Source organism: Penicillium chermesinum (assembly GCF_028974085.1).
Source record: "Penicillium chermesinum strain IBT 19713 chromosome Unknown utg000002l:1.0-5270490.0:1.0-5274688.0, whole genome shotgun sequence".
In the NCBI taxonomy this organism is placed as follows: Eukaryota; Fungi; Ascomycota; class Eurotiomycetes; order Eurotiales; family Aspergillaceae; genus Penicillium; species Penicillium chermesinum.
Genome location: NW_026695312.1, coordinates 2,638,304 through 2,651,868, shown reverse-complemented (window position 1 = coordinate 2,651,868; position 13,565 = coordinate 2,638,304). Strand labels below are relative to the sequence as shown.

At 50.4% G+C, this 13,565-nt stretch overlaps 6 protein-coding genes across 6 annotated transcripts; 5 read left to right on the top strand and 1 right to left on the bottom strand.

Moving 5' to 3' along the window:
- Positions 1 to 500: 500 nt before the first annotated feature.
- On the top strand, positions 501 to 1,619 carry N7468_001837 (uncharacterized protein; the record flags this gene model as incomplete). Its single annotated transcript, XM_058471134.1, has 1 exon — positions 501 to 1,619. The coding sequence occupies one exon, from the start codon at positions 501 to 503 to the stop codon at positions 1,617 to 1,619; it is 1,119 nt and encodes a 372-aa protein (XP_058334275.1).
- A 733-nt stretch (positions 1,620 to 2,352) lies between these two features.
- N7468_001836 (Efflux pump bik6) lies at positions 2,353 to 3,257 on the top strand (the record flags this gene model as incomplete). The annotated part of the gene is made up of 3 exons (XM_058471133.1): positions 2,353 to 2,697; positions 2,759 to 2,879; positions 3,013 to 3,257. 3 exons carry the CDS (start codon positions 2,353 to 2,355, stop codon positions 3,255 to 3,257), a joined length of 711 nt encoding a protein of 236 aa, XP_058334274.1.
- A 3,268-nt stretch (positions 3,258 to 6,525) lies between these two features.
- N7468_001835 (uncharacterized protein) lies at positions 6,526 to 7,025 on the top strand (the record flags this gene model as incomplete). The annotated part of the gene is made up of 3 exons (XM_058471132.1): positions 6,526 to 6,630; positions 6,688 to 6,750; positions 6,801 to 7,025. The coding sequence occupies 3 exons, from the start codon at positions 6,526 to 6,528 to the stop codon at positions 7,023 to 7,025; spliced, it is 393 nt and encodes a 130-aa protein (XP_058334273.1).
- A 1,839-nt stretch (positions 7,026 to 8,864) lies between these two features.
- Positions 8,865 to 9,508, top strand: N7468_001834 (putative carbonate dehydratase; the record flags this gene model as incomplete). Its single annotated transcript, XM_058471131.1, has 3 exons — positions 8,865 to 9,101; positions 9,152 to 9,237; positions 9,286 to 9,508. 3 exons carry the CDS (start codon positions 8,865 to 8,867, stop codon positions 9,506 to 9,508), a joined length of 546 nt encoding a protein of 181 aa, XP_058334272.1.
- A 144-nt stretch (positions 9,509 to 9,652) lies between these two features.
- Positions 9,653 to 10,388, bottom strand: N7468_001833 (carbonic anhydrase; the record flags this gene model as incomplete). The annotated part of the gene is made up of 2 exons (XM_058471130.1): positions 9,653 to 10,178; positions 10,255 to 10,388. The coding sequence occupies 2 exons, from the start codon at positions 10,386 to 10,388 to the stop codon at positions 9,653 to 9,655; spliced, it is 660 nt and encodes a 219-aa protein (XP_058334271.1).
- A 1,617-nt stretch (positions 10,389 to 12,005) lies between these two features.
- On the top strand, positions 12,006 to 12,680 carry N7468_001832 (YdcF family protein; the record flags this gene model as incomplete). Its single annotated transcript, XM_058471129.1, has 1 exon — positions 12,006 to 12,680. One exon carries the CDS (start codon positions 12,006 to 12,008, stop codon positions 12,678 to 12,680), a length of 675 nt encoding a protein of 224 aa, XP_058334270.1.
- Positions 12,681 to 13,565: the final 885 nt, after the last annotated feature.

Below are 13,565 nucleotides of genomic sequence, written 5' to 3'. Positions count from 1 at the left end.
ACTCGTGTGCTTATGAGCTTATCTGATGGCACGAATAGACGTTGAAGCTGAAGAAACCTGTCTGTAGAATACTTCAGCAGAGCCAAATCCATCATTAAGCAGTCTAAATCATCGACTGCAGGTTCCTCTGCCTCAAGTGTGCAAGAAAGGCCAAGATCTTGGGCTTCCAGCAGGAAATTGAATTCTGCACTCGCAATCACGCCATCGCCCCACTGGCCCTATTATGTAAAAGTTTCTATCTGCTTTTTAAGCTCCTTGTATGCTCTCTTTCTGGTGCTCAAAGAAAGCTCTCCTATATGCCACTAAACTGCCATGGCGTCTAACGCAAGCCCGGTCGCCCTGAACGGGAACCGGCGCCCGTCAAGGAGAACGAAAAGGCAGCCGCTGTGAATGAGACACAGGGTATCGGGGAGGTGACTCGATCGTTGCCTCGTTCAATCTTTAGATCTATCCCGTTCCAGATCGCGGTCGCAAGTGGTGTCTCCTTCACTGCTCCCGGCATGTGGGACGCCATGAACAACCTTGGAGCAGGAGGCGCTGCTGAGCCGTATGCTGTCTCGGCGGCAAATGCCCTGGTGTATGGTTTATTTGCTGTTGTTTGTGTCGCAGCTGGCGCTATCAACAACCGGATCGGCCTTCGCTATGGGCTCGTTATTGGTGCCATTGGGTATCCGATTTATGGGGGTGGCCTTTACACCAACAATTACTCGCCAACAACTTGGTTCATGCTGTTTGGCAGTGCCTTGTGTGGTATATCCGCCGGCTTCTTCTGGGCCGCGGAGGCTGCTATCATTATTGGGTACCCTAGTCCCCAGGACCGGGCCTTTTACCTTGCCATCTGGCAGACGGCAAAGGCTGCTGGCCCGATCGTTGGAGGAGCGATCAGTCTGGGACTGAATGCGCAGAACACAAACAAGGGCACCATTAGTGCCGGTACCTATATCGTGTTCATCGTGATCATGTGTCTTGGACTCCCCCTTGCACTGCTATTGAGCCCAGCAGAGAAGGTCCAGCGCAAAGACCGCACTTTGGTCGTGGTCCAGAAGCAGGAAACGTGGGCTGCCGAGTTCAAGTCTGCCTTGTCGCTCTTCAAAAGTCGTCGGGTTTTGATGCTCTTGCCCGCGTTCTTCATCAGCTACTTCTATAACGCTTTCGTGAGCACGTGGCTCACCGACTACTTCACGGTTCGATCCCGGGCCTTTTCGTCGTTCTTCACCAACTTCGCCGGTATCGCTTCGTCCTTCTTGATCGCGAGCCTCCTTGACCGGCAATCCATTCACATCAAAACTCGCGCCAAGGTTGGATTTGCGTCGGTGGTGACCATCCTCACTGGCACGTGGATCTGGGCGTGTATTCTGCAAAATCAGTTCTACAATGCGCCCGAACCACCTGTTTTTGATTGGTTCAAAGGTGGTTTCGGCAAATCCTATGCCCTTATCTTTTTCTGGACCTTCGGAGGCCAAGCTTTCCAGCAGTTTCTCTACTGGCTGGTGGGTCAGTACAGTACCGACATCTCGTCGTTGTCCTATCACTGTGGAATTCTCCGAGGCTTCGAGGCCCTCGGCCAGACCGTTGCGTGGGCGTACGTGATCCCCTTCCGAGATCTTGTGAGCGAATGACTAACAGAATCTATTAGGATGCAATCAGAGGGCAATGCCAATCACTTTGTCAGCATCGGTCTTAACTTTGGTATTACCTTATTGTGTGTTGTGCCGACGTGGATAGTCTTGTCTGGCCTCGAACACAGTCACGAGGTGCACGTCACCGCAGACGATATTCCTCTCAAAAGTACAAGATGATACCCCCGCATGATTTTGCAAAGTAGAAACCCGAAGCGATAGCTGCTCATGTATTAATATATGGATTCCCACTTGTTCACCTCATTCTTTTTGTATGCTTTGTAGATTTGAACCCGGTTATGCTGCCGTAGCGCAGGGGCCGCCCGCTTCGCATAGAGTTATGCGAGGCCCGCACGCCGGACTCTATGGCGGGACGGGGACTACTATTGAGAATAGAGCCTAGTCGCTAGGTGATTCCGGATCCAGATTGCATAATTCTTCTGGGAAAATTCAAATGACATTGAATCGCTTTTCGGTGCTTCTGAGAGCCGAACGGTCTCGGCGCATAGAGCAACCCAAGTCCCAGGCCTGACCTTAAGAATAGCCCGTCATGCCTCGATTTCATGCAATATGGTACTATATTGATCATATTACGATACACGGATATTCTAATTTGAAGCGTGAGGGTTAAGACTTGCAGTTTTCGCAGAGATACCTCCCCGTGAGAATCCCTATAGCCGACAGCATTGCGCCGCAGCCACCCTTGTCGAAAACCCACGAAGAAGCCAAATCTATGGTGTCGGAAAAGGACATAGAATCCCCAGCAGGGAAGACGGTTGATCCGAAACAGAAAGGCGACCTCGTGGAATTCGATGGCCCCGACGATCCATACATGCCGCTCAACTGGCCATTTCGGAAGAAGATCCTCACTACCATTTGCTATGGACTGACCACTTGTTGGATTACATTTGCCTCTGCTGTCTATTCTGCTGGGATTTCTGCCATCGGCGAAGACTTCAATGTCGGCTCGGAGGTCACAGCGACTGGAATCAGTTTGGTCCTCTTTGGATTTGCCGCGGGGCCGCTGCTCTGGGCACCATTAGGTGAAGTCTACGGTCGGAAATGGACCGTCTTAGTGGTATGGCTGAATAGACGAGGGGGAATTTGAATGAAGAAGGCAGACTGACCCTTTTTTGCAGCCGTATTTTATCGCCGGCGTGTTCTCTTTTGGCACGGCGACGGCCAAAGACATCCAGACCGTCTTGATCACCCGGTTCTTTACAGGCTTCTTTGGGAGTGCTCCCGTGACCAGCACGGGGGGTGTGATGGCTGATATATGGCGACCCCAGGTATTTGATGTTGTTCAGCAGTGTCCCAGATTCCGTCTAATGTTTGCTTCTGTTCTAGCAACGTGGCATAGCCATCGTGGCATATGCGATTACTCTTGTGGTAGGTCCCACAATGGCGCCCATTGTTGGCAGCGCGGTGACATCGTCTTATCTGGGGTGGCGCTGGACAGAGTACCTGTCTGGAATCGTGATGGTCTCCCAGTTCGTCCTCGATGCTCTGGTGCTCGAGGAGAGCTATGCCCCCGCTCTACTCACATACAAGGCCCGGAGACTACGATTTGAAACCCAAAATTGGGCCTTACACTCCAAGGCAAGTTTTCATCTCGTGGTTCAAATATTGCCCAACTAATATGCCCCCAGCAAGAAGAATTAGACATTTCTGTGAAAGAACTCGCGCATAAGTATCTTATTAGACCATTTCAGATGTTGGCAACGCCGATCTGTCTTCTGATGAGTATCTATGCATCTTTCGTATATGGTACGTGTGACTCGCAAGCCCCTCGGAATACCTGGCTAATCTTGTCGACGTGCTAGCTATTCTGTATGCTAATCTTGAGAGTGTCCCTATCGAATATCAGCAAGTCCGCGGGTGGAGCCCCGTCGTTGCTTCTCTCCCTTTTATCGCGCTGCTAATCGGCATCTTTTGCGCGGCAGCCATCAATATCTACAATAACGACTACTATTTCAAGCAATTTCGAGCGAATGGAAACAAGCCCGTCCCAGAAGCACGGCTTCCGCCAATGATGGTCGGCAGTTTTGCGTTCACGGCGGGACTCTTCATCTTTGCCTGTAAAGACCGAGCTTCCTAATTACGTTGCATATTTCGCTGACTGGGAGTAGGGACGTCATCCCCGCATATCAACTATTGGCCCTCCATCATAGGGATGGCATTGATAGGGCTCGGCTTCACCACCATTTTCCAGTCCGCATTGAACTACCTGATTGACACGTTCACGAGATTTAGTGCCAGTGCCGTGGCAGCCAACACTTTCTTGCGGTCGGGGATGGCGGGTGCTTTCCCCCTGTTTGTGGTTCCAATGTATCGAAGTATCGGGGTTGACTGGGGGGTCACCATCTTCGGTGCGATTTCAGCCGTCTTGATTCCCGTTCCGTTTATGTTCTTCTTCTGGGGCAAGCAGATCCGCGGGAGAGGGCAATGGAGCAAGCTTTCTCTTTGAGGGCCCGAGGACTAGGGCTACGAGTTTGGAACAAAATAGTTCAGTGCACAGAAAAGATAGAAAGATAGAAATCTGATTTCCAATGCTTAATCAGATATTGGATGACATCTCGATAGAGCACGCCTTTCCGTTACGAAGGCCGAACGAGAAGCCCGGGGTCGCCCCGGGGTGTAGTGAAGCTTGTGTACCAGGCTGCTGTCCTTTCCGAGGTGGGAAAAGGTCTCTTTGACAATAATGGTCAAGAGGGCCATCTCTCCGCGTGAAGATAGTTATCCACAAAGACACCCCGCATGGACAGTGCTTCATGTCATTGGACTCAGCTACTTACCTCCATGCAGGGCCATTTCATGTAAGTCGACCCTGTTGGGGATGCAAGCACGTTCTACGAACTGCCAGAAGACGAGGCGATAAGCTGGGGAAAGAAGTTCCGTCCGCAGTCGATCGTAAGCTTCTTGAGTCCGGTGACAATGTATGCGACCTTGTTCTTGCAGTCTGGCTTCTCGCTATCGACAGTAGAGTATTAACAACTATTCCAGTGGGCGTTCAGGCCCTGCTCAACCCAATCCTGCAACCTCACCAGGCACTTTCTTGCCCTGTTTTAGGCTATCGGAGGCTTCTTTGGAGAGTACTGTTCGTCATTAGAAGAGCGGAGGTGTGACTGCCCCAAAGACGATGCATCACAATAAGGGCCGAGCTACTCCGAGATCTAGACCTGGGAATGACAACATTATGGCAGATCATTAAAGGCCGAGCTGCTCCGAGATCTAGACCTGGGAATGACAACATTATTATGGCAGATCATTCTCAGTTCCTACGATGAGAGACCTCGATCGTTGGGCAACAGTCAACGATCGGAGATCGAGATTACCGACAGGCAACTTAGGGCACTAAGGCGGGTCCGGCTGCACTACGTGGCGAATTGTGGAGACACTTGTTGTTAACTAGTTCATGAGCTCACGCATGCAGGAGGAAGATCACCCAAGCCACGAAATTGCATCGCCGAGCAAGAACCCGGGGTCGAGCACGTGTCCAGTACGTGTGGGCGTTACGGAGATATTCTCTTATGTATTTGCTTGTTTGCAAAAGCAAGTGCTAATTGTCTGTGTTACTCGAAATTGTCACCGGAAGATTTCAAGATATGCGTTGGAGGGGGACCTAGAACCCACAGGGGCAGCTACATACATAGCGCGACCTCGGACGGCAGGGGAAAAGGGCCCCTCCTATCACCCCTTGACGGACTCGTTCTCCAGCCGCCCCCCCTACGGGCCGTGTTGGCGATCCTGTTTCTAAGACGATGTGAATCACCTGATTGTGGCTTCTGGAGCGATAATTGGATAGCAGTCTGTACCAGCATAATGGCTCGCCGACGGAAATCTGCGCCCTCGATCGGCATATCGCCGGCACCTGCTTAGCTTCCCGCTTCCTACACGCTATTTGTGGGTCCTAGTAGTTTGAGGGGGTGAACACCGTGCCAGTATCTAGACTTGTTGAAGATGAGAAATCGAACTCCCGAAGTTAATTGCTGCCTACCGATCGTGTGGATCCGAGTTATCGGCTAACCTGAAGATCATATTTTTGCTTCGATAATATGAGGGTGGATTGGATACCAATTATACATCATCCATGCTGCCTTTGTGGGAGCTGACCCGTGCCGATTCTGGTAGAGCTGACGTCCAAAATCAGGATCAGCTCCCTGCAACCTTTTAGCTCTCGCAGAGGGCCCACATAACACTAGCGGTGGAGCTTTTGTTCTTGTATAGTGCTGAAAGCATATCCAGCTATTTCTGATGCCAAATGGTAAAGCTTTGAACCAGAGCAGGGAATCGATGGTACTACTAAATCGTGACGATAATAAATAGAAGAGAAGAGAACCTTATACTTCTCAACAAATTAAGTCAAGTCATTACTTACTATAAGGTCCACTAGGGAGATTGAACCAGATAACTAGCCTTCTACTCCGAGGGAACAACTACAGGCCCCTCATTCATCCTATACAAGTAGTTAGGTCCACTCTTTCTAAGTCCTTTAGGATGCTGATAGCGCTTCAGCTCCACATACTACAGAGAATTGTGTGGGTGGAGTATTTGGAATATGTTTTTTTAGGGATAATGTTTAGATGATCTGTTAGTCGGATTTGAGCGGAGGGACGCTTTTAGTTAGGTTGACTGGAAAACAAGTGCGCAAGGCTTAAGTGTAACTCTACTAGCCCTGTAGATCAAACAGAAGTTCAGCCAGCCAACTAATGCCCCACTATATCTAGAATATGATATTTGATATTGTATAGAGTAATCACAACAAACACTTAAATCTTCTATTATAGGGGTAGAGGGAAAGGATATAAACCCCCCCCAAGACCGTCAGCTAATTCTCAACAATCATCAACCTCAAACCAATATTTCTTATACACCTCATCCCATCCAACAAACTCAATACTACAAAATGCGTTTCTCAGTGGTTGCATCTACCTTGGCCCTTATTAGTGCCGCCAACGCTGCTGTCTCGGCCCAGCAGATGGTTACGAACATTGATGCTATTACCAGCAAGGTAAGAGTTTAGTATACTAAAGAGAGTATCAAGCCTTACTAATATTCTTATAACTAGTCCTCCGAAACCAATGATATCGCGAAGACTATATCTATTACCAATCTCTTCAGCACCGTTCCTGTACGTCAATACCGGAGAGGATTCTTTAACAAAGACTAATAGTATTTTAGCAAGTAATCAACAAATTCCGTGGTCTCATCACGATTATTACTCAAGATAACGACGCCATGGAATCCAAGCGTAGCCTTATGGCTCGCCAGGAGTGCCTAAACGTCGAGGACATTGCAAATTGTCTTAAGGACCTGGAAGAAATTATCTCAGACCCCGCCGAGATCTTAGGTGGTGAAAAGAAGAAGCGCCAGAGTCCTGGCTACTCTGACACCGACCAGGTATAGTCTCCTACCGGAAATTTCCTTTTTGCTCTCTACATAGGACCTGTTACTAAACATTCCTGATAGGAGGCCATCTGCACCTCTTTCCGTGGATTCGTCGAGGTCCACCAGCAGCTCCTCCAGACTGTCATTGGCAAGCACGGCCTCTTAAGCCTGACGCCCTTCACTCAGCCCATTGCTCAAGTGCTCCGCACTCTTGAGGGTGGTGTTGACACAATTGCCTTCGAAATCATCGATAGTGTCCCTACCTGCGCTCAGGATGCCACCCAAAACAAGGACAGCCTTGACAAGACCTTCAACGATGCTCTTGACACTTACGACTAAGAGGACTATAGTCTGATGGTGCCGATGTAGAGATGTGGCTGTCAGCCGTTGGTCCATTCTGCCGCTCCCTACCGTCCTTGAATAGACCCCTTGAAGACAGCGTCGTCTGAACTACTGTCGTCCGACTATATACGAAAGTGGATAGAGGGATGGTTGGAAGTTGGGTATTAGATCGGTCGCTATAACCTTTTCCTTTTCCTTCCCTCTTTAGCTTTAGTATTCTAAATCAAAGCGCTGTTATTATAGCAGTTCTCTAGCAGTAATTGGGCTTCCTATTAGACCTAGTATGTATCTATAGATGACCCTCTAGACCCTCTACCTGACCTACCCTATAGGTAGATAAGCAATCGAGTTGTCAACCCTAAGGGTTGTATATCTAAAGGTTCGACCCTTAAAAGGGTTTTCTATAGATATACCTTAAGGTTAGACTTCTGTATAACCCAGTGTTACGGACCCACTTCAGTCGAAAGGAATAAGTCAACTACAACCAACCGGTCTGTCAAGGTTGACACACGCGTGACACGGATATCTTCTTTAATTTTATAACGAATAGAATCAATAAGGTAATTTTTTGGGGCCCGCTGAAACTGGAACCCGCGTGCGACCCAAATCCGTCTGCCTTTAATTCTTAGATTATTCATCGGGTTAGGCCCGTAGTTGAACAGCTGGCCACCCGCAGTCTTCTGGTGTTCCAATGCCTACCTCACTGCCATGACGTAGCAATACATCGGATTCGGCGTCCTGATTCAACACAGTTGGTCATCAATTTGAGCAAGGAGTTTTAGTCTCAATTTGGAACTGTCCGTAAATATATTCTACTCACGGAGCTTTCGCAATGATCCCTATCCTCAATTACGTGCATCGCGAAGGACGCGATCGTACCGCCAGAAGGCCAAAATGCTGCCATTGCAAGACTCAAGGCTCGTAATAGCAAGGAGGTCTCTCCTCATCGAACTTCAAGTGGGCCACCTGCCTAATATAATGGCCATTGAAGAGCTTGCGAAGGGAATTGCAAGTGCCGTTGAAAAATAGACTCCTTCAATGATCACTATATTTCACCTTGCTATCATACTTCAAGACAGCGTTCATATTGCATCATATCAGCGGAAGACCGATGATCATTTCCAGATCAAGCCAAGCGTCGAGGACCGCGATCCGGCCGAGTGCGGCCGTGACTCGGCGTTGTAAGTGGATCATTTCACGATGGGCCCTTCTCTAGGTCCGAGGAAGCTCTCTGATTTGTTTTGACTCGCACTAGCGGCTGTTGAACGGAGAACCCCGTGGGAAAGGGGATGTTGGATGGTATTAAAACAGCATGTGTCCCGGACTTTCTTCAGACCGGTCATCTCCCTGCCTCCCGAAAACCATCGAGTACCGTTCGCCTCCCCTTGTGCATTTCAAAGTATTCCCACCATGGATTTGGGACGTGCCTTGATATCACGCCGGCTCTTCTCCCCTTTTCAACCAGGGAGGTTCCAAAGTGCACGGTCTTTCAGCAACTCGTACTTTCGCTTCGCAATGCCTCAAGACCATCGCGCGACGTTTGTGGCATCGCCTGTGCAGTCTGATATCATCCCGAGGGTCAAGCCTCAGCAGATTCTATGGATTGGATGCTCGGACAGCAGTTACCAGGAGACCAACGTCTTGGATCTTCCTCCAGATGAGATGATGGTGCATCGGAATATCGGCAATATGATCATAGATGGCGATATGTCAGTGGAGACGACGGTGAAGCATGCTGTTACTAATCTAAAGGTACGGGCTTTTCGTCCAGAATCCAAGGTGAAAGTACTAAATCTGCCAAGGTCAACCATATCGTCGTTTGTGGTCACTATGGTTGTGGGATTGTGAGAGCCACTACGCGAGAAGGGCTACAAGGGCCATGGCTGAGGTGAATTCCCTAGGCCACTTCCGTTGAAAGTCGCTGACGCAGGCCCAGCAAACTCGATTCCTTGCACTCAAAACATCAACACAACATCGGAGATCTTCCCGCGCCACAGCGAGATCGAGTGTTCGTCGAATTAAACGTTCTCGACCAATTGCGTGCCCTGAAAAGATTCCCCGAGATTGCCACTGCGATGAAGACGCAAGCTTTGAAGCTGCATGCATTTGTGTTTGACAGAAACACCGGCGAAGCATCCCGGTTGATTGAAACATATTAAAACATCGACCACCGTCTAAATACCCCCTCCAGACCGGCCTCTATCCAGCGACCTGATGCATTTACGAAACGAAGCCATTGCAAGGGAATGGGATTCAATACTCTATCGACAGGGGATTAACGGATCAGGCCATCATGAGGGAACTTATTCTTTGGGGAGAGAATAGATCTTCTTGACATCCGCGAGGACGGTCTTGAAGTCCACTTGAAGATCCCGCAACAGGCCATCGCGCAGGTCGAAGACCCATCCGTGGACGATGGGGAACCCGTTGGCCTCATAGCTCTGCTGGACAGCAGCAGTCTTGATGACATTACGGCAAGACTCCACCACATTCAGTTCGATCAGTCGATTGTACCGGGCATCGGCATCGGCGATCTGGTCCAGCTCCTTCTCGTGCAAACGGTACACATCGCGGATGTTTCGCAACCACGGGTTGAGGAGACCCAGGTCGGCGGGAGTCAGCGCAGCCTTGACACCGCCACAGTTGTAGTGGCCGCAGACAATGATGTGCTTGACGTGAAGGTGGCGCACGGCATAATTGATCACCGACATGACGTTCAGGTCAACGTTGGGAACCAGGTTGGCGATGTTGCGGTGGACGAAGACCTCTCCGGCCTCGAGGCCCATGATCTCATTGGCGGGGACTCGGCTGTCAGCACAACCGATGTACCTGATGATGACCAGCGAATGTCAGTACTGACAGACCCTTTCTTCCGCTTCACCCTATGGTATGCCGAGAAACGTACAGGTAGTTGGGCGCTTGTCCGCTCGCAAGTTTCTCGAAGAAAGCAGGATCGGCCTTCCGCTTTGACAAGGCCCATTCCTTGTTGTTTTTGAAGATGCTGAAGTAATGCTCCATGTCGCTGCTGTCGGATGCCATTTTGGTGCGGAGAGAGGGGACCCTGGGGGGAGCAGAATTGGGGGGAAAAGACCGGGCTAGAATGCGAATGGCAGTCTAAATAGGAAGAAGGAGACCCCAAGTCGCAGCTGTCCCCAAAATTTCCAGGTGGGATGTAATTACGGGCGCATTACCCCAACGTTGAGTCACGACTGGTCCCGCATTCGGAGAGTCACCGCATGAACCACCGATTTTGCCTGCAACCCGCCGCATGATATTCCCGGCCCCCCCCACCTCCATTACCGCCCGTATCAATTCCGGCGTATTTTTACGCTCCCCAAAAAAGCTTCGAGATACGAGATTGGCATTCAACCTTCGGGAAATCTCGTGAAGCTCTCAATGGATGTGACCATCCCACGCCAAATGCCAAAACTCAATATGAGCCCTCGCGGTGCCTAGCCATCACGCTGATCCTGATCGGCTGCCCGAGTGCGGACACCGGGCAAGTTCTCGGTGAACTGGGGGGGCAAGCTGCATATTCACGACGTGCCATTGGCATTCTGCGCGGCTTTTCCCTGGCTGCTGAGCCTTTCGCCCGGACTCTTCGTTTTCCACGGCAAGAATTGACGAAAATTGACAGGAGACTTTCCGTTCGGAAAACTCGACGCGCAGCCTTAAAACCCTGCACCAATAAAATAGACCATCCTGTTTACAGGATCACCTCAATGAATTCTCGTCACCCGAAGACTGTTCTGAACATCTGGACCTCCAAACTCCTTGCTCTTGGTGGATCCCGCCCACCGGCAATTCCACGACGCCGCTGTGTCAAAGACCGTATTTCTCGTCAATCTGCTTATCTACTAGGATCATCTACTGAGTGGCTCACTAGACTTCGCTCTTAATGAAGTATAGCGTATAAGATATATACATAGCGGTATCGAGTGCGCTCCAAGCGTTTCTTCTGTCAATCCCTCCATTCTTTTCCGGAGTAGTTCTCCCTCAGTGGTGTCTCCGCATGGGCTTTTCCGAGCAATATACATTATATATGTCATGACCTACCGGTACTAGTTCGCCCCCGACCAGCCATGGGGGCAGGCCCAGCTATCCTCGGTGATGATAAGCCCTCTAGAGTGATAGGTCAAGAAAGACCTAGAAACGTATACTGGTACCAGTATTGGTTCATACTCCTTTAGTATCTTACCTTTACAGATAACCTCAGCGGCCCCCAGAGGCTCGGAGATCGAGTCCTATTATTGGCGGCAGCGCTACGGAACGGCAATATCATTCTAATACAATAGGAAGAAGTGGACCTCTGGAGAAATGTGTTCTTTGATGGTTGCTGGACTGGATAGATTGCACGGATGAGGCTGGCAACCTCGATGTAACTCTGGGATGTACTGGTGATGCACGTGGGACAGATTTCAACCCGATGCCCTCGAATTGTCCGCACCAACATAAGAGGATAGCCGACAGTACCAATTTAATGGGCATACACATTTCGCGATGACCCTAGCGGCAGCCTCACCGGTGCTGCATAGATCTGTCCAGCGGCGATGAAAGCCTGATTGGTCGAAGGCCCACAACTGTGTTTCCACCCGCATTCATGTCGCTGGACCAGAGACAGCGAGCTCCACATCACACTGCACTGCCCTTGCTAAGATGGATGACGTCTGGACACCTGAATCCGTCGCAGATATCAACACCCTATCGGAGTATCTCAGCGACTGCCGGCTACGAGACCTAAACCTCTCACCGCCCGTCGATTGCATGATCGTCTGTGCTTCCGAGGCCCTGTATGGCGCGGAGACCGTTTTCCAAGCCCTGCAAGATAGAGCTGGGGTCGCGAAATGTCTAGTCCTATGTGGCGGCATTGGCCATTCTACGCATCTTCTCTACGAGGCCGTCAGTCACCATCCCCGCTATTCTCGAGTGGGTGACGCGGTACGAGGTCTCCCCGAGGCCCGCGTGCTCGAAGTGATCCTGGACGGATTCTTCGAGCGATCTCTCATAATCTCCAACGGGTGCCAGATCCTTGTTGAGGACCAGTCCACGAACTGCGGTCAGAATGCGGCGTACAGTAGGCAGGTTCTTGAAACGGCCGGATTCCACACGCCGTCATCTCTTGTCGTCAACCAGGACCCGACGATGATGCTCCGCACAAGAGCGTCCTTTGAGAAAGTCTATGAAGATCTGGCTGTGCCTGTTTCGGTCGTTAGCTATCCGGCCTTTGTGCCGAAGCTGAGACTTCCTGCTTCAACGCCCCCGGCTGCTTGGAATTTGAGCTCTTGGAGACGGTCTCGCGCTTATGGTCTGTGGAACGGTTCCTCGAGCTGATCATGGGCGAGATACCGCGCGTGCGGGACGATGAAGCCGGCTATGGGCCGCAGGGACGGAACTTCATTTCTCATGTCGATCTCCCGATAGGAGTGGAAGAAGCATGGTCTCGCTTGAAAACGGTATTGAAGACATATACGTTGCGATAAGTCTGAAAGTCGTAAGCCCTTTAATAATCTTCCAAAGCGAAAATGTATCGTCCACGACCTATGGCTGGGGCCGATGACCTGGCTGATCCAACAGCTTCCATTGACCGGTGGCCACTTGGGCCGATATCAAACTTCCACAAAGTGGCGCAGGCTGACATTCCGGAGCGCGAGCTATCAACCTGGAACTCTGGCTCTGGAGTGACCTGGTCAGGTGGAAGCTGTGGAGACGAATCAAAGTTTAGTCAATGTCGGGGGCGATTTCTTCCAGCGATTGTTGGGAATCAATACCTTCATCTACTATGCCCCGGGTCTTTTCGCTGCGGTAGAACGTGACAATTACCAGGGTATCACAATATGCTGGATTTGTCTTGAAATATTCCGAAAATTTGCGTCGTGTTCGATGGGAATCATCAATCGGGCATATACTAGTATGTCTTCGTTGCATAAAAGTCCTTTCATAAACTTCTTGCGAATCAAGCATAAGACGCAGTATGGATCGGGCGAGGTTCTAAGCATGACCTAGGGCTTGTGCATACGGGAGAATATGCTAAGCACTAGCTGGAGGATGAAACGGAGGCATGGGTCAGGCCTCCAGCGGTCCGTTCGCGCCCGGAATGGTAACGGGGCCACCACGGGATTATGGGGTCGGGGACCCAAATGGGCTATGGTATATCGGGGGCCCAAATAGGTTTAGGTATTCTGGTCAGGCGAGATAAGGACGCAAGGCCATTCGCAT